At 38.2% G+C, this 18,696-nt stretch overlaps 2 protein-coding genes across 2 annotated transcripts; one reads left to right on the forward strand and one right to left on the reverse strand.

Annotated features, from left to right (window-relative positions):
• Positions 1-1,241: 1,241 nt before the first annotated feature.
• On the reverse strand, positions 1,242-7,802 carry rab13 (RAB13, member RAS oncogene family). Its single transcript, XM_008431752.3, has 8 exons — positions 7,264-7,802; positions 5,727-5,787; positions 5,485-5,545; positions 5,294-5,371; positions 3,738-3,827; positions 3,365-3,430; positions 3,178-3,228; positions 1,242-3,082 (listed from the first exon to the last, which is right to left on the reverse strand). Exons 1-8 carry the CDS (start codon positions 7,385-7,387, stop codon positions 3,011-3,013), a joined length of 603 nt encoding a protein of 200 aa, XP_008429974.1. The 5' UTR covers positions 7,388-7,802; the 3' UTR covers positions 1,242-3,010.
• A 688-nt stretch (positions 7,803-8,490) lies between these two features.
• On the forward strand, positions 8,491-12,290 carry rps27.2 (ribosomal protein S27, isoform 2). Its single transcript, XM_008431749.3, has 4 exons — positions 8,491-8,597; positions 9,240-9,348; positions 9,660-9,770; positions 11,473-12,290. The coding sequence occupies exons 1-4, from the start codon at positions 8,592-8,594 to the stop codon at positions 11,499-11,501; spliced, it is 255 nt and encodes an 84-aa protein (XP_008429971.1). The 5' UTR covers positions 8,491-8,591; the 3' UTR covers positions 11,502-12,290.
• The last annotated feature ends 6,406 nt before the right edge of the window (positions 12,291-18,696 follow it).

The following is an 18,696-nucleotide window of genomic DNA, read 5'->3' on the forward strand; positions in this document are numbered from 1 at the left end:
AAGCCTGTTGGTAATATCAGGCTGTGGGAATATTTGCCTGCTGGAGAAAATGTATTGGCATTAAGTCCCTGTAGAAGGTAAGATGACAGCAGCTGGATATATAGGGATTCTTCAATAAAACTCCAGGGTGCTCTGGACCCCAGGTGCCAACACAATGACCTGACGCACGTAGCAAAGATAACAAAGAAGGGCCTTCAAAAGCACTGAGTACGCTTGAACGGCTCAAATAGAGCATTGACTGAGATCCAATAGAACATCTCTGTAAAGACAAAAAAAAAAAAAATGCTCTCACAGGTTCCCATCCAGTCTGATTGACAGTGAGCGAATCTGCGGAAAACAAAAGAAAATACCCCAAAATGTGTAAAGTTTGTAGAGACATTTAGAGGAAGACTTGATGTAATTGCTCTAAAAGGTATTTCCACAAAGTATTAAGAATGTGCAAATACTTAAAGCTCTTAGTTAGATGTTTGCTTTTTAACCCTTTCATGCATGAATTATGGTCCTTTGTGTTAGGATTTTTTTCCAATTTGTTTTTGATTTTCTTAAGGCATAAAAAAAGTAGGAAAAAGATTTTGTAAAAAAAAAAAAAAGAAAAGAAAAATTAAATTTTTTTAGCTGATCAATTGTAATTTTCTCCAAATACAAAGTTGTTATTTGAAAAACATATCAGCAGTATTGCTCTTTAGGGATTATCTGATGTCACAATAATTTTTTTTTTACCTGCAGGAGTCGTCTACAGTAGAAGGAGGAACGGGGTTGGTTGGCATGCTTTTTTGTCTGTCGGCCATATTGGATTTAACAAAAAATAATTTCTTGCATTTGCAGCTGATGGCCAGCAGTTGGTAGTGTATTTTATGATGCATTAGTGTCCACTTCAGTGGTCTTTGTGCATTTATAACATAAAAATCCACCAGAAGCACAAGAAAATGGCTTTTAGATAGCTGTCCACTGTAGTGACCACTATGCATGAAAGGGTTAAAAATATATTTATAAAACATTTCTGCCACATTATCACTTTCTTTTATGGTGCATTTTGTTTAGCATTCTTTTTTAGAATAACAAAATGTAGAAAAAGTGAATGGTAGTAAACAATTTTGGATGGCGCCATAAAGAAATTTCAAACGTGATTGACCTTTCAATCACATTTAAGATCAAGCAATAAACTATATTTCACACAATCTGTACGAGACAGTAATCATGATTCATGACAAAGCAATTAAAAACAATTACAACCAGGAGCATTTCATAGTATTTGACTTTTATTAATAAAGAATCGGCTCTGTAAAGTCCGTTTACAATGGCAGATCCAAAACAATAAAAGTGTAACAAATATGACCAAAAAAAAAAAAAAAAAATCCGGTTTTCAAGAGCTCTGGTCTGTAAGCAGAAAACAAAGCTGCCGCAATTAACACCTGCAGTGGGAGTGATTTTCAGCATTTGAAAAACTGCATGAGCAGGGAGACAGTCACGTCAGATGAAGCTAATGTGCGGCAACGTTTAGGCACTTCAGATAAAAGGCAAGCCCATTTCAATCAATTCAGTGCGAGAGGCATGCATGCTCTGCTGCTTCCTCGTCTCTCACATCCTGTCCTTTCACTTACTAACACCCATCCTTCCTCCATCTCTTCCCTCGGCTTCTCAGATTGCACTTCTAGGTCTCTGCTTGACATCGTCTACATTCTTCATCCAGCTAGTAAATCAGGGCTTGTTTGACAAACGGCTTTTGTTTGGATTCCATTTGTGGGATTCATTATGATGGAGAGAAATTTCAAAAATTCTCCAGGGGAGGGAAAACAGGACGTCATCAGGATCTTTAACATTTAATGACACACTCTTGTTGATTGTTAAATGGAGCAGAACACTTGTTCAGTCCTCTACTTTTCAGGGAGTAAACAATGCCGACTTGGGAATCCTTAATATTTATTTCAAGATATTTATACAATGTTTTCGCGTGGCAAATTTATAGAAAACAAAATGTCAGAATTTCAAGTATTTTCTCATTATCTCTGGGACTTCAGTAACAAATTTAAGACATTTTTCCTCCTCAGGTTGGAATGATTACACCCCACATTTTAAAACAAGAACAGGAGGCCTTGGTTTGAGCTTACTGTACTTTTACAAGTTTCTGGTATAGTTCTGTCTGGATGTCACGAGCCTGATGTAGGCCTTCTGCAAACCAGATTTAATTTGTACTTGGGAAAACAGCCCTGCCCATCTGACCTAAAAGCCATGTTTCAATAAAATGAAACTGTTGTATGTACAGGGACAAGTGTATGTATAGATCTCAAAATTGTATCTCTATGTGAATTCAAACTTGTTCACATAAGTCTTGTTTTTAGAAATCATGAAAGTTGTTCAATGTTTTTTCTCCACCCCGAGAAAAAAAAAAAGAATGATTTCAATAAATCATTGAAAGTCTAACGTACGCCCATTTATATGCATTATATATTCATGTAAACTCTGACGGGAAACTAAACCAATAACTAAAGGCATTCTTATTCTAGTAACCTGCTCCAACATTTAAAATACCTAAACATATTTGACTGGAATTTTGGCACTTGGTATAAAATCATTTTAAAAACAAGTTTTGATCTGAAATGTTCTGATTTTCAGGAATGATCAAACTCCTGAAAACTGCTACAGCTTGTGCGCAGATGAATAAATGATAATATTATACAACAGTGCCAGTGCAGGAATGATAATGAGTGTGGCTTTTTGCTATAAAGAATTAGATTGGACACAGGGGACATTGAACATGTTGAGTTCAGGCGTTTGGTCACTTTCAGCAAGTTTTTGTGGTAACAATCACAAAAAAAAAAAAGGTCTCAGAATAATAAATTAATTTGGGCATGCTAAAATTCTTGTGGACTAAACAACGGTTTGGATATAAAAACAGACAAACTCTCAGCACTTGAACATATTTGACCAGTTTTGGCCAGCAGATGGAGACAGAAAACCTTTGCATTTTTCCATGGTGCTCTTAAATGTCTGTGGCATACACATGTCACTTCTAGAGAATGGCACACTTTGAGGACGATTTCTCTGTACTGCTGGTGATTTTCACCTCTTTTCCCGCCGAACCCTGTTCACCAACGACAAAAGCGGCTAAACGTCACAAACATGTTCTCTTACTTTTTCTTAGGAAATACATTTATAACAAAAAATGAACGGACATACCGGCTTCTTGGTGGATTTATACAGTATGTCTCTTGCCAAAGCTAGAAAAGACTGCATAGCAGACAGATTGGAACACAGAAGCAGAGGAAATAAGATTTAACCTTTGCAGCACATTAACAGCGTTTACACAAAACAAGCCCAAAAGTTCAGTGAGGTGTGCAGTCATGGTGGATTCATTGTGGCTCACCTCTTCCACATTAATGCTGGACTTTGCACTGGTCTCGAAGAACCTGATACCGTGATCCTTTGCCAGCTGTTGACATTAGAGTAAAGAATATGACTCACAACCACATCCTGGTTCTTATCTAAAGCAACTTTAAAGATAGGTCAACAGTTCTTTACATACAGTGTGTTTGACATTCTTAGTCTGGCACAAATTCTTTTGGTACAAAATACTGACAAAATACCATCTTTCTGTCACTTATGCATGTTACTTTGTGTCACATACAATCACAACAGAAAACAAATGCTTTAAGAGTTGAAATAGGCATACAAAGCTACTGCCTAAACATCAAAATTTATATAGTAGACATTAATTACAGTCACATCGGTTTCCTCACCTTCTCTCCCGTCTCCTTGGACACTTTCCGTTTCGGCTCAATGTCGCATTTATTTCCTATAAGCATCTGACTGACCCCAGCAGATGCATTCTGTGAAACGGGATGTAGTTATCTGATTAGAGGAGGTCAGCTGAAAATAAGCATTAATCATCACTGCTAGAGTGATGGGATTTAACATCAGATATCTGCTGCAGAGTAAACTCAGAGCATGCTCGGTTCTCCTGTTCAATGCCAGCTGTAAAGTTGTTCTTTTTTATGAAATACAAATGCATCCTTTTAATCCAAACAAGCAACACTGTTGGTTGTTGTAACCAATATTTTTTATTGCAACTTCATAAATCAACATGACTTGTTCCCTAACTGTTTGGACAATCTTTTGTTTGACTCCGGTATTAAATTTTGTGGTGAGGGTGGAGGACAGAGTCTCCGCTGATAGTGCAGCACTCACACTGCGTTGTTGTGCAAGTGAATGCCACTCAGACCTTTAAATCTTTCTGAGGTTTCTTTAGCAACAAAGCAAGACTTTTGATTTTAGCTTTCTTCAATTTTGATAGTAAGCCGCCCCAGATAGTTTTTGCTCCGTCCCAGTTACCACCATCTTTTCACTTGTTTTGAAAAAGCTATTAACTTTCAAGTGAACTGTGATGGCTGCTCAGAGAAGCTACTTTAGGTTGACTATTGTGACAAGATTTGAAGCTTCAGTCAGAAACTGAAAGCAAGTATCAGCTTTACCAAACAAATTAAAGAGATAGTTCAGGTTTTCTTTGGTAGATTGTTTCTGTTTTTGTGTGTTAAGCAGTAAACATTTTGTCTGGAATAACTCTCCTTCAATTTCAGAGTGTGAAAAACAATTCAAAGAGATATAAATATATTCGCAAGGCACTGTAGCTTACACTGAAATGTTTTTCATACATGTGTACTGTATAGCACATAGTTCATCTGGTTAGATATTATTCAATATATGCTCTGTTTTTAGTGGTCGCTTTAAATAAGATAGTCATTATTACTGCCCAAGACCAACCATTTCTTCTATATAAAGAGAATAAACTGCTATAAATTTTTTGGAGCTGGACATTAACATGAAAAAGTTTGGTTTATTTTGGCCTCAGTGTCATATCGAGTCAGACTATTTTTAAGTATCATTGTTAACTATAACACTCTGCTTGCAACCTGCTGATGTTTTCCCACTCTAAATTTTGTAATGAAAAATATAGAAATTATTACCCTAAACTTGACTAAAAAAAAATCTTATTTGTAGTAACGGAGTTTTTCTGTGCAGAAATTAAAACTTCATTTTCAATAAAGCTATTTTGTTGTGATTTGCTTCCATATTTTTTACTACAATTTGTCCATGAACTAGAATCTCATACACAATGAAAAAAGATGTTATTAATGTGAGTATTAATGTGAGCACAATGCACTTTTCTCTGCATTTTTAAAGGTTTTGAGAGTCTGTTTTCCTGTAATAATGAATCAGAATAATTTTTGATAATAAAAAGTTATCAAGGAGCAACAGTTGCAATATTCAGTCTCATGGAAAATGGAAACAGTCTCACTTCCTTGATGCTCTTCATCCAGTTTTGGATGTTTTCAAAGGATTTCTCATCAGTGATGTCGTAAACCAAGATGATGCCCTGGCAGAAGAGTGACAACTTAAGTGTTCAATCACAACATACAAAGTGAGCACAAAGAGAAAACATGCAGCAAGTTATCCAGCCTGCAGCTTCTACGGGTGTGCAGTCCTCACCATGGCTCCCCTGTAGTAGGCAGTAGTGATGGTCTTGAACCTCTCCTGTCCTGCTGTGTCCCTGCACCAATAAATCAAAGCATTTCAAGCCAGAAACATACAGTGATACATGTGCAGGACTCATAGAAATATATATATTTTAAAAAGTTGCATTTAAAGTGAATTGTACATCTTAAAATATATATATTTTATTGACTTCAACACATCACAAAACAAAGAACCACCTCAGTGACACCTCTTACCAGACTTGTAGTTTCACTTTCTTTCCATCCACTTCAATTGTTTTTACTTTAAAGTCAATGCCTGGGAGATAAAGAAAAAGAGGACAGGAAAAGGCAAAATGAGCAAAATACCCCTAACAGGAAGTCAAACATACACACACTGCACACAGTATTGGTAAGGTGGAAACTGGTCATTTCCACCGTGTGCACTCCTATCCACAAGCGAGCATGAATTGTTTTTTTCCTTTGAGGATGAACAAGCTGACAGACAGCAGGGAGGAGGATGTCCAGCACTAAACTCTGCATGCCAGAAAGCCAGCAGCTCTTTTGGGAATGCAGAGATGGTAAGAGAGATAGGAATGAGGGTGGGTGGACCTTCAGAGAGAGCAATGAGATCAGTAAAGGGAGAGATATGAGGGGGTGTGGGGGGCAGAGTTAGGACAGAGACTGTAAGAACTGTAAGAACATGAAAAAAAAGTAGTGCAACAGAATAAACCCTGTAGTTTAAGTCTGTACTTAAAAGTAATCTTTAACTAATTAGTTCCATTAAAGTACCTAATAAGTTTCATTAAAGCTACTAGAAATTTCTTGGTCTTTTAAAATTAAAGTTAGATGAAAATATCTGGTAGGTTACATGAGAGTCAAGTTCCCTAGAAATTTAATAAAAGTACCATAAAAAAACATGGCAAGTCCTTTGAAAGTTTGGGTTTGTTCTATGACAGTTCTGTGAAGTACTCGGCAAAATCCATGAAGGTAGCTTGTAAGTTTTATGAAAATATTAAGTTCCTTGTCAGTACCTGGTAATTTAGCAAAGTTCCTGCTAAGGAAAGTTCCATGAAAGTGACTGGTAAGTTGTCAATGCTCACTTAACACTACAGAATGATTCAATGCAAGTACCTGATGAGTTCCTTGAAAGTCCTGTTAAGGTTCCAGGTAGGTTTCATGCAACCACCAAGTAGGAAAGTTCAATGAAACCAACTAAGTTCTGTGAAAGTCTAATGACAGTACCTAGAAAGTTTCATGGATGTTACAGATTACCTGGAAAGCTATGTTCCAGATTCCAGAAAAAGTACCAGGTGTGTTCCATGAAGGTACAGAGTAAGTTCTATGTGAAACAGCTTGAGGAAAGTTCAATTAAAGTGCCAAGTAAACCCAAAGAACTTGCAGAGTTGAAAGAAGTTTTATGAATGCTGCTAGTACATTTCAAGGTTCCAAGAATGTTCCATGAAACCACATCAGATCCAGGAAAGTTTCATCGAACCCTGAGCAAGTTCTGGAAAGTAACACCTACAGGTCTAAGCTTTAAGCTCAGATATGGGATGCATCATGCAGTGGTATAAAAAAAAGAAAAAAGCACAGAAAAAAAGAAAAGGAAGATATGAGAAAGAAAGTGGAGACTAGTTGAGACATGAAAGCAGTCTGAGAAACCCGTTTGCACAGTGTTCGGAATCAATCAACAGATCATGAAATGTCAGCAAACATTTATTCAGCTCATAACTCAAGTTTCAGAGCGCTGACGCAGACAGGCTGCAGTTAAATAAACATTATTCTCACGTACCGATGGTGGAGATGTATGTGGAGTTGAAATTGTCCTCTGCAAAACGGATGATGAGGCACGTTTTACCCACTCCGCTGTCCCCGATCAACAGCAGTTTAAAGAGGAAATCGTATTTTTTCGCCATGGCTGGAGCCCAGATAGAAGGAAGAGGAAGAGGGGGAGATTTAAGCAGTCTCTTAAAAAAATTAAAAAAAAGTTTAAAAACTTCCCTTTTTTGTTCTTTGAGTTATGCCAGTCTTCTTTTCTCGTTTTCCCCCTCCCAGCCTGTTCACCGGTAAATTCCGATCCCCCTCAGTGCCTCAGTGCTTAGTTTGGACTGGGCGACAACAAACTCCATCCAAAGTTTACAAAGCAAGTTTAAGGTCAAACCTTCATCGCCTGAGCTGTTAAAACTCCATTCTTCTGCACTAAAAGTATCCAAATCCTACCGTTTACAAACACATTGGAAACGCTACGTGGTTTTCAGGCTACAGAGGGTGGGGGGAAAAACTCGGCCCAAATTCCACTTTGGCTGGGAGAATTACGTAGAGTGGGAGTGATTTATGGGAGTGACCAACTTTTACTGACCGGACGTTAGATGGCGCCACTTGAATAGAACTTCTGTTTATTCCTGGAATAACAAGGCAGATAAAAAAAACGTTACACTTTTCACACTTCAAGGTTTTCCAGTCAAAGATAAACCATTAGAAACATTAAATTGTGTCGCAAAAGTCATTTTTAACATTGCGTGCAATGGTGATAAAATATGTCCAATTGTCCACTGACAACATTTATATTGTATTCTAATTTTTTCATGAGAGTTTACTGCCCCTGGTCTAACAGCAAAACTTTAATTTAGAATTTACTAATAATTTAGGCTGTTACGGCTTGTATTGCGTCTGAAATCCACAATAACACAGCGCCCCCTGCAGGTAACAAGGACCGAGTCACCCTCTGCTAAAACCTTGTTTTCATTTTACACGTGAATTATATTTATTTTACTAAATGAAATAAATCAAGAATGATGAAGAATAATTATTTTTCTTTCCTCCTTAATACTATACTTAATATAGCTTATTTTTTTATTGCAAGATTTTTTTTCTGTCGCTTCTTTTTCAGGGAAATCTTACTAGATTGTAAAAAACAAACAAACAAAAAAAACTTTCGTAACGTAGGTTATTATTAACATTAATGTTGCCAATTTTCTACACCTATTTGATTTTTAAAAAATGTTAGACTGCAATGATGTTTTCTACTTCCTCCCATCAGCCAGCAGTTTCCGGTACGTGACCAACGTGAGTTTTTCTCTTTTCCTTTCAGCAGAGAGTCTTAGCTGGAAACACGCAGACATGCCCGTAAGTAAAAAATACCGTTCGTAAAGTTATTATCATGATGTAAAGAGTAGGCTTACCTTGTAAGAAGACGGTCCTGGAGTTGACATTTGTGTTTTTTCGTGAATTTTTTTTTTTAGTTGTTCGGTGTTGCTTTAATGTAAATGTGGAAATGTGAAGCAAGGCAATATGGCGAGAACACGTGTCGGAGGGAGAAACAACGCGATCGGTTAAAACACGTCTAAATCCCTTCCCCAATGCCTTTTACATCTCATTTAGGTAGAAAGGGGTTAAACTGGTTCTATAGTTTAATACTAAAGCCCAACCAAGTTCAAATATATATATTTTTAAAAACATATGTTTTCATATTTTAGAAATAAAATCTGAGATAGCTATATGTTTGTTTACCCCCCACCCCTCCAGAAATGTACAATTAATTACTGCTGTAACCTTTATTTATTTCTGCTTTACTTCTCTCATGGTTCCTTAAAGTGAAACCTGCATTCAGGTCACAGTCTTAGCCTTTGTGTAATCATGTTATAAAAGCTATTTCCTGTACTTTTCAACTTGTTCTCAAATTATTTAAGAAATAACATGATTGCTGTTGCTTTTTAAGTCATTTTTTAACATGTGACTCTCTAATGAGTTATCCTGGCTTTTTTCCAGCTCGCAAAAGATTTGTTGCACCCCAGTCCTGAGGAGGAAAAGAGGAGACACAAGAAGAAACGGCTTGTGCAGAGTCCTAACTCCTATTTCATGGATGTCAAATGTCCAGGTGTGCGTTAATCTACGAGTTATAGTCAATAATCTGTCATCTCAAAGAAATTTATTTAATAATACAAGTACATTTTGCCTTTATGTGTTGCCCTTTCTCTAAACCTGTAGTGATCGGGGTGTCAAATAAGGCAGAAAGTGACTCTTGCGGTTGTTTGCGAGCGAGATTTCACTTGACTCGTTTACACAAACAGTTGCATGGACACCAGTAGTCGGCCATTACGTTCATCACAAAGCAGCAGCTCCCTCTTTCGTTTGGCTTAAAACCTCCTTGATGTGTTTCTTACTGGTTTTTTTTTGTGCATTTTGCAGGTTGCTACAAGATCACCACAGTATTCAGCCACGCTCAGACAGTAGTTCTGTGTGTCGGCTGCTCCACAGTTCTTTGCCAGCCGACGGGAGGAAAAGCTCGCCTGACAGAAGGTAGAGACATCACCACAAGCTCTGTTTCTGTTACAGTCAACTATTTGAGACTCACAGAAATAACAATAAGTGTAGCAAGGTGTTTATTTTAGTTTCGCTTGACCGAATCGCCTGCAGTTGTTTATTTAACTCCTCGCAGAGTGTTTCTGAAATCGTCGAGTGCTGTGCGTTCACAACAAAGTAGATTTTGTTCTCGCATGTGCTTCACAGTGTTTTTCAAAGGTTGCTCTTGAGTTTGCTCTCAGTGATGAGTGGCGTAGATCATAAATTTGACACTGTGCTCGTGATATTTATTAAAATGGCAATAAAGAAATTATTGTTAGGAGAATTTTTTTTTTAAGCCACAACGTTTCCAATAAGGAAGTAGTGTGTTTTACTCGTTGTCTTAACTTGCACCCACAGGCGTCGCTCCGTTAACTTTAAATGCTGTGATTTAACACCATGACCTCACCTCCCAGGTTGATTTAAAATCAACCTTTTGACCTCCAAGCGAAGAATCGACTGGAGTAATGCACAGAAGCCATGTGCATTAAGTAATGTGTGTTATCCGAATCTCAGTTATTTCTCTAATCACATAAATCCATCAGAGATGAGAGGATTTCAAAATCAAACAGCAGAAGCATTTAGTGACGCCCTGTTACACAGACTCATACCTCATCTTGCTTCTCTACCTTTCTTTCGTTTGCCTGACATGTGAAATGAAATTGTGACATTTTCTAATGAATAAGTCATCTCCCACATAGAGTTACTGAACTCCTTTTATGAACGAAGTGACTCTTGAGGGCAGGTGGCTGCGCTGGATTTGTATGTATGGGTAAAACAGTAAAAGTAGGTAAACACCAGGGATTTATGCCTCACTTGTTAGATTATTTTTTTTTTATTAGAAAAATTAAGATTATCCTCCTCCGTTTGTTGCTCTTTGACATGAAATCCCAGTGAAACACATTGATTCTGTGGTTGTAGCCTGACAAAAAGTTGAAACGTTGGCACATGAATACTTTTGTAAAGCACTCTGTGTCTACCTGACCCGTGTAGGCAGCGGAGGCTTTACATCTAAGCATAGTGCAGTAAACATTTTTCAGCTTGTGTCGTGGTCAACGTTTCCACCTTTGCCTTTGTGTTGCCCTTTCATGATGTTCTCCGTGAACAGGGTGTCTATCGAGGCAAACAGTAACTGTCGGTGCTTGGTGTGAGGAATTCATCACTATTTATCCATTTCTGCACAATCAACTGCAAGCACAAACAAATTACTCCTGTTTTCATTCTGCCGTAGCTTTAAGCTCACTACTGATTAGTTTATTTTGTGGGGGGAAAAAGAGTGGATTAACTGCTGCACGACTCTTGAGCCTCTAGAAGAAGTGATAACTTTATTTAGTGAATGAGCCGAGCCGAAGGTCGAGGTTTGTTTTTATCGACGCTCTCTCCGGCTCTATCGTGCGATCTGCTGCCCTGGTAACCAACAGCCTCTTTCTGATCTGCATGGGTGCAGCCTCAACCTTTGACTCTAGACTCATGCTTGTTTTTGTAGTTATTCAGTCTATAAAAAGCAGATCATCACAGCTAGTACCTGTTATGACTCACTTTGACTGGGTTTTTAAACATTTTTTCTACATACTTCTTTTATCCTTATGTAACTACAGCTCTTTGTTTGAACTTGAAGTGGATTATTTAACTAATTTTCCCCTCTTTCCGTTTCATCCAGGATGCTCTTTCAGGAGAAAACAGCACTAGTGTAACCAAACCTGGCTGCACAGGTGAGAAGGAGAACTTGATGGACGTCAGGTGACGCTGCCAAAGATGCAACATGGGAAAAAAAGGAAAGGAGACGACGGGAATAAATCATGTGAAGCAGTTTGTGTAAAAGAAGTAACTGACCCGGCTGGAATCCCTCAAACACCCAATATCTTCTAATTGTTCTCTCTAAATAAACCTGGGATTCACAAGTTTAAATAATTTCACGTTTGTCATCCAGTTTGTTGCTTTTTATCCTTTGAATCCCTTGAATCCCACTGTCAGCTTACCACATTCTCCTGAAGAGGAATCCTGTTAATTCGTAGTTCTGGATCTGAATTTATCGCGGTAAGCCACACATTCATGGGAAATTGATCTTTAGTAATGAGACTTGGCTACCTAGCAAACTGGATTCCTGCAGATTGTTCGAAAACACTAAAGCTGTTTTTAAGAAATGGAGAGTCTACAGATTATCTTTGCTGCAGTTTTATGTAAAAGCCTTGAGCATTAATATCTCAACGCTGTCGTCACTCTTGAGGGTTGATTATGGGGAAAGTCCTGCTTTGTGAAACGCGGCGCCCCGAGGTGATACGTTAAATAAAAATGAGGAGTGTAGCTGTAATTTTGAGCCTTCAACTTCCTGTGGAAATTAAGGGAATTGAGTCCAGAAGGAATGTGAATATTTGAAGCACCTTTCTGGAATTATTCAATGATAACTTCATTGTTGCCTATGCTTATTTGTTTGTGTTGTGTGGACACAACTTGTTAATAAAATCATGGGAAAGGTGACTGGTGTTCTTTATTGAGTGAATAACAGGATTTGTTTCAAATACATTTGCCAACATCCACTCATCTTTTGCCTAATTGTCCATCTAACAAATTGCTGTCAAGTACATGTAATAGTCATAGAAGGTGTAGATAAGTACAAGTGCATCAGCTATTCAAAAACTATACTGCTCAAAAAAATAAAGGGAACACTTAAACAACACAATATAAACTTCTGTGAAATCAAACTGTCCACTTAGGAAGCAACACTGATTGACCCGACGAGGGTCCCTGTTGTCAATCAGTGTTGCTTCCTAAGTGGACAGTTTGACTTCACAGAAGTTTGATTTACTTGAGAGTTATATTGTGTTGTTTGTGTTCCCTTTATTTTTTTGAGCAGTGTATATTTCAGTAATTCAATTAAAAAGGGAAACTATATAGTATGCAGATTTATTATACTTCGTGACATTTCAAGCATGTTTCTCTCTGTGGTTTTTAACTTGCATAAAAGCCAAACTTTTAGGTGCTTATAATGGTAAAAAAATTGTATATGGATTTACAGACTTAGATGTTACCTCCACAATCATTGCACAAACTGATGCTATGGAAAGTTGTAAAAATAATGGTACAAAAGGAAAATGAGAGTAAGTGTTTGGACATTATGATGTATTTGCTGATTTTTGTGACATTTCAATCCTCTTTTTAGGTAGGTAAGTGTAGTGACCACAGTAGTTTTTAGATTTGCATCATATTAAATTTAATCTAAAAACTTGATGTCAATGTGTTTCTCCAATTGTTAAGTTGCTTAATGTTTTTTTTCTGTCAGGGATGTTGAGGTAGAGCTTTGTGAATATTTAACATATAACTTCAGTTTATTTCAGGACAAATAAAATTTCTTGCACTTTGATGACAGTGAAATGTTCTCTTGCTTCTCAAACAAAAGCATAAACAAATTCCTTAATGTTCGCAGTTCATTCTGAGCGCTTCAGTGTCAACACAAAGATAAAAAAACATTAAAGATTTAAAATATACCAATCACTCCAGCTGAGACTGTTAAGTATTGTATTGATTTAGGACTTTTTGAAGTCAGTTTGTTTTCCAGCTAATGTGTTTGAGTTACTGTTGAGGAACTTGATGACATTGATTAATTTGATGAAACGGCCCAAAGATATGGCTTTGCTCCCGTTTCTTTCCTATACGAGAGATCCTCACGCTTCCAACATGATTTGGCTGCAAAAACATGTTCAGGAAACTGATCCCAGAGGATGAATGAGCAGATTTAATTCTCCAAACATCATATTGCATTAGAAATAAATGAACTTTCTAGTCTCCCATTTGAGAGACGTTTTCTTGCTTCCTTCTCTGTGGATGCCTGTGAGACGCTGTGAGGTCTGAGCACATCGTCATCACATTACAGGAGGCCTGATCTGGTCAGCACTGACACCAGGCTGCCTGCAGGCCTCCTGGACATCAGAGAGCAGCTGTGGAAGGAGAGGAAGCTGACCCCAGACAGAGTCTCAGATGGAGGGTGCAGCTGAAGCAGCTGGCTCAACCTTTCCTGAGAACAGACTCAACATCTGTAGCCAGCTGCCAGCAGTGAAAGGCAGAGGGGACAGAATAATGAGATCTTCTCAGAAGCACAGATTAAAGAAGATGGCGATACTGCTAAGTGCATAAATCTGTCACCAGAGGGCGCTAAACTGTAACGACTGCAACTCGGATTTCTTATGAAGCCCATAGAAGACAAATAGGCCAAATAAACACGGAATCGCTTTGTTTTTGTTCTCATTAAGTTTGAAATGCATGTGCTTTTTGTTTTGTTTTTATTGTTGAGTAAAATATTTATTGATATTATAATTTACCCCTGAACGTAATTTGTATTGGTGACATTTATCTATGTTGTATTGTGTTTTCTGGTCGTTCAGCAGAGCAGGCCGGTGGTGATAATCTGAAGTCGTCTGTGCCAGGCTCTGTGTGTGTTGGAAGCCGAGGAGAAAATGGAATGAAAGGATCAATAGTGAAGGGCAGAGAAATCTGAAAAAGCGAGGATTGAGTTTTTTTTTCTGTTTTTTTTGTCAGTGCTGAGGCAAGCTGCACGCATGCTTCTCCCTGAATCAAATCTAGCAAAATGGAAAAGGTTAAAATCAAAATTTGTTATGAAAGAGAGCTATTGAGAGAGAAAAATCAAGAAGCAGAAATGACAAGGCCGTACAAAATGATGTTGAACATAGGTTCTTTGAGTGCAGCAAGAATTGATCAAGGTTAGAGCTAAATAGCTCCCCTCCGACTGAGTCCAACCGGGCAAACTCCCACGCTGAGTGGGGGGTAAACCCTGTATAGAACCACAGTGAACAGTGATTTCGTCTGAGCGCACAGTTTGAGCCTCCTCTCACCAAGGACAGAGTCATTATACATTATAAATAACTGTGGTAAATGCTGGCTGACCCCCCAGACAGATCTCCATTATATCACAGAAGAGACACCTGTCAGCTTCGTCCAGAGGAGGAAGACGTCTCCTGTCACAAGAAGTTATTTATTTCTTGAATTTATTTATTACAATATTAGAACACATTTATTTTCTCATAGCTTGAGACTACTACTGCCAGTAATAATGATAGTATTACAACTACTTGAGCTTCTGTACTTCAATAAAAGTGATTAATGGAATCTAATTGTTTTAAATGTAGTAAATTGTATATTGTAAAAATAAGCAGTAACATTATTTTACTTTGAATAGTTCTCTAGGGGAACAATGGGCACCCACAGGGCATCAGGGCAGAATGGAATCTGGTCATATTTTTTTTAATCAAAATGTTTAGGGGCGATAATAATTATGGCAGTGGGAATAAAAAAAAAACATTTAAGATGTTTTTTCTACTCAAATTAAAGGCTGGAGTTTTCTACTGTGATGGTGTAAATTTATTTGAAAGCTTTTCATACATCCTCACAATATATTTGGAGGTTGCTGTTTAATGACTTAGATGCTTGAAACAACACATTTTTGCAATAGTGAAAAGAAAATATCAGCGTTTCAAATTCAGAATGGAAGTCCCTGAGCATATGAGCAGCTTAAATTTAACAGAGTGAAAAAGCTTTTATTTACTACTTGATCGTTTTTTTTTGTTTTGTTTAAAAAGAAAAGACGAATGATCAGTTTGACTGTCTATCAAATATATTCTTCATTTATTCTAATTCTTTGCTTACATGCTTTGAAAACAGCACAATACTTAGAAAATGTATTATCTTCAATTATTATTAGCATCTACAGGGTGAAAAGATCCTTTTAACCGTAACCAAAACAAAGAAAACAGAAATCCCCGACTGTCACACAGCACAACACGGAGGTTGAAGACAGCTAGACAGAAAATAGATGGACAAGTACAAGTAGAAAAAGAGAAGAGAAGCATGATGTAACATACGTGTAAGAATAAGGCTGCAGAAGGTGAAACTAGTCACAGAGCCCTGGGAGGAGTACGTTCTGCTGAATATAATCTTACAAAGTAGCTGTCCCTTTTGCTCCAACATCACACAGTTGATAAATTAATAAACATAAGCTTAACAAGACACACACACACACGCACCCCCCCCCACACACACACACACACATACACACCCTTTTTGCTGGACTGAGGGTCACTGTGATGGATGCGTCCCATGAACGGCAGTGAGCATTAAAAGTCAGGTGACCCGGCGAACACAATCAGTCATGTCAGTTTGCCAGAGCCTGAAATTAATCATTCCCATCTGTGGCCATTTCCTGCATTAATTATTCTGACTATGTGGCTTAAATAGCCTGGACGCTGCGAATGTCTCTGGGCACGAGGGGACGTTTATGAGGACATGTTTGAAGGGTCAGAAAGATCTGAGGTGGTCAAACGTTTACATCCCTGGTCACAGAGTAGCAGCCGTAGCGCTTCACACCGTGTGAACCTTTTCTCATTTTTAGGCAAAACTTGAGTTCTTGTCAGAGTAAGCAGCAAATGGGCCCCTGACCAGCATAAAGAAATGACAGTAAGTTTAGAGGAAGATGATAAATGGTGAGGCTGCATGCATAAACAAGCAAGGCACAGTCAATGGATAGATGGATTGACAATAAATGGTTTCCAAAACAACAATTTTTATGTGCTCAGACATTCGTCTTGATAGATTTAGGGCATTACTTTATTGATTTAAACTGTTCCATTGTAGCTCAGACAGCACATTTAGAGTCATTGTCCTGCTGGAAACCGAACCTCCGCCCCAGACTCAAATGTTTTGCAACCCTTATTAGATTTCCTTTCAACATTACCCAGAGTTTAACCCCATCCATCTATCACCAGCATCCCTGTTGAGAGGAAAAGCATCTCAACAGCATGATGCAGCCATCACAGTGCTTCAAAATAGGGATGGCACGTTCTAGGTACTGTTTATACACATCAGATGTGAGATGTTCTGCAACACATTTTTTTTACATCTATGTCTAAAAGCTAGAATTTGGTCTGACCTGGTCAGAGAACCTTCCTCCATAGGTGTGGTGTTTCCCTAAGGTGCTGGTGAAGAACAATAAAAGAGACTTCTTCTGTTTCTTTCAGTCGATTTCTTCTTGCAACTCTGTATTTATATCTACATTTGTGGAATGCATGGGAATTAGTATTACCAATAAATTCTTCCAGAGAGATGGATCTCCCTCAGAGTTGCCACTGGCCTATTGGTTGCTGGGTTCTGGTAGATGGCCATGTCTTGATAGTCTTGCATCTGCACCATACTCTGTTGTATTAAACATTTACTCATGAAATGTTCAAAGCTTTAGATATTATTTCTGGCCCTGCTGCAAATACTCTACAACTCTCTTCCTGACCTGTCTATTATGAGGCTATTTGTCCAATAATGTTCTGTAATAATAAACCTCTGAGGCTTTCACTGAACAGAAGGCTTTTTATAGATTCATTAATTTTGATTAAATTACACCTATTTCCCATTTGGCGGCTTATTCAATCAGTGTGATTTTGCATTACATTCAAGATTTTCTCTTATTTTGATATTTGTAAGCCTCACTTTTCAGATTTTATTTAATTACTTTACAATTACCTACTGCTTTGTGTTGATCTTTTGTCATGGAAGAAATTCTGGATGAGAAGAAATAAGAAATTTATTAAAACCTTGCAAGGTGAGAACAGAAATACAGAGTCAAGGGAATGTGCCAAGTCTGCTCTGACAAACACTGGGTATGGCTTCATTCTATAGGTTTTGGTCAGAGAAGAGAGACTTGATTGGACTGTAGGTCCAATTGGACTTTAGGTCCAATCAAGTGAATAAAAACAGCCTGTTCCTTCTGCTGACTCAGAGTGTTTGAGCATCTTGTTTGCTTTATTATTGCAGGTAAGCTTATCCTGGTGATTTGGTTCTGGCAAAGAGCAACTTCTAAGATAAAAAAAAAAAGATCAGAAGTGTATAAAAGTAGCTGTTTTGGACCAAAAAGGTAATCATAAAAATATATAATCATGTTTATAAGAAGGTCACAGTGTTTCTTGGTTAACCAAGGACATGACTCAACCCTCCTGTTATGTGCGTTTCTGTACAGCAATAATGTTCCCGGGTCAGTTTGACCCATGGAGTGTTTAATCATGCAGTAGTGTCCGAAATCTAAAAATTCCTCCAAACCATTTTTGCATCTGATTATTAACTCCAATACTAACCATTTCAATCAAAATTTGTGCAATGATGTTTTTTTATTTCTCACAAATGATCAACGACAACTTACTCCATCCATCTATCCAATTTCTATACACCCTTGTCCCTTGGTGGGGTTGGGAGGGTTGCTGGTGCCTATCTCCAGCTGACATTCTGGGCGAGAGGCGGGGTCACTCTGGACAGGTCGCCAGTCTGTCGCAGGGCAACACAGAGACACACAGGACAAACAATCATGCACACACACACACACACACACTCACACCTAGGGGCAATTTAGACAGACCAATTAACCTGACAGTCATGTTTTTGGACTGTGGGAGGAAACCAGAGTACCCGGAGAAAACCCACACATGCACAGGGAGAACATGCAAACTCCATGCAGAAAGACCCGGGCCGGGAATCGAACCCAGAACCTTCTTGCTGCAAGGCAACAGCTCTACCAACTGCGCCACTGTGCGGCCGACAACTTACTCATTTAGACATAAAAAAATGTGATTTACATTTTTGTGTCCACTGAAAAACCCACACACGCACGCACGCACACACACACACACGCACACACACACACGCACCCCCCCCCCCCACACACACAAAAACCCCAATAATTCCATCCATCCATCCATTTTCTTGCACCCTTTTTCCCTCAGTGGGGTCAGGAGGGGTACCCCAATAATTATCCTTGAAATTGATCTTTAGTAAAAAAAAATTTTTTATTACATTTTGATTTTTTTTTCAAGGGTGATCTTTATAATTGATCTTG

The sequence above is a fragment of the Poecilia reticulata genome, chromosome 16 (assembly GCF_904066995.2).
Source record: "Poecilia reticulata chromosome 16, P_reticulata-male-v2, whole genome shotgun sequence".
NCBI lineage: Eukaryota > Metazoa > Chordata > Actinopteri > Cyprinodontiformes > Poeciliidae > Poecilia > Poecilia reticulata.

Coding starts and splice junctions, on each gene's coding strand:
- rab13 (XM_008431752.3), bottom strand. CDS start 7,387: ATGGCGAAAAAATACGATTTCCTCTTTAAACTGCTGTTGATCGGGGAC. Junction 5,546..5,726: donor AAAGTGAAACTACAAGTCTG/GTAAGAGGTGTC, acceptor TTATTGGTGCAG/GGACACAGCAGGACAGGAGA. Junction 5,372..5,484: donor CCTACTACAGGGGAGCCATG/GTGAGGACTGCA, acceptor CTCTTCTGCCAG/GGCATCATCTTGGTTTACGA.
- rps27.2 (XM_008431749.3), top strand. Junction 9,349..9,659: donor CATGGATGTCAAATGTCCAG/GTGTGCGTTAAT, acceptor TGCATTTTGCAG/GTTGCTACAAGATCACCACA. Junction 9,771..11,472: donor AAAAGCTCGCCTGACAGAAG/GTAGAGACATCA, acceptor CGTTTCATCCAG/GATGCTCTTTCAGGAGAAAA.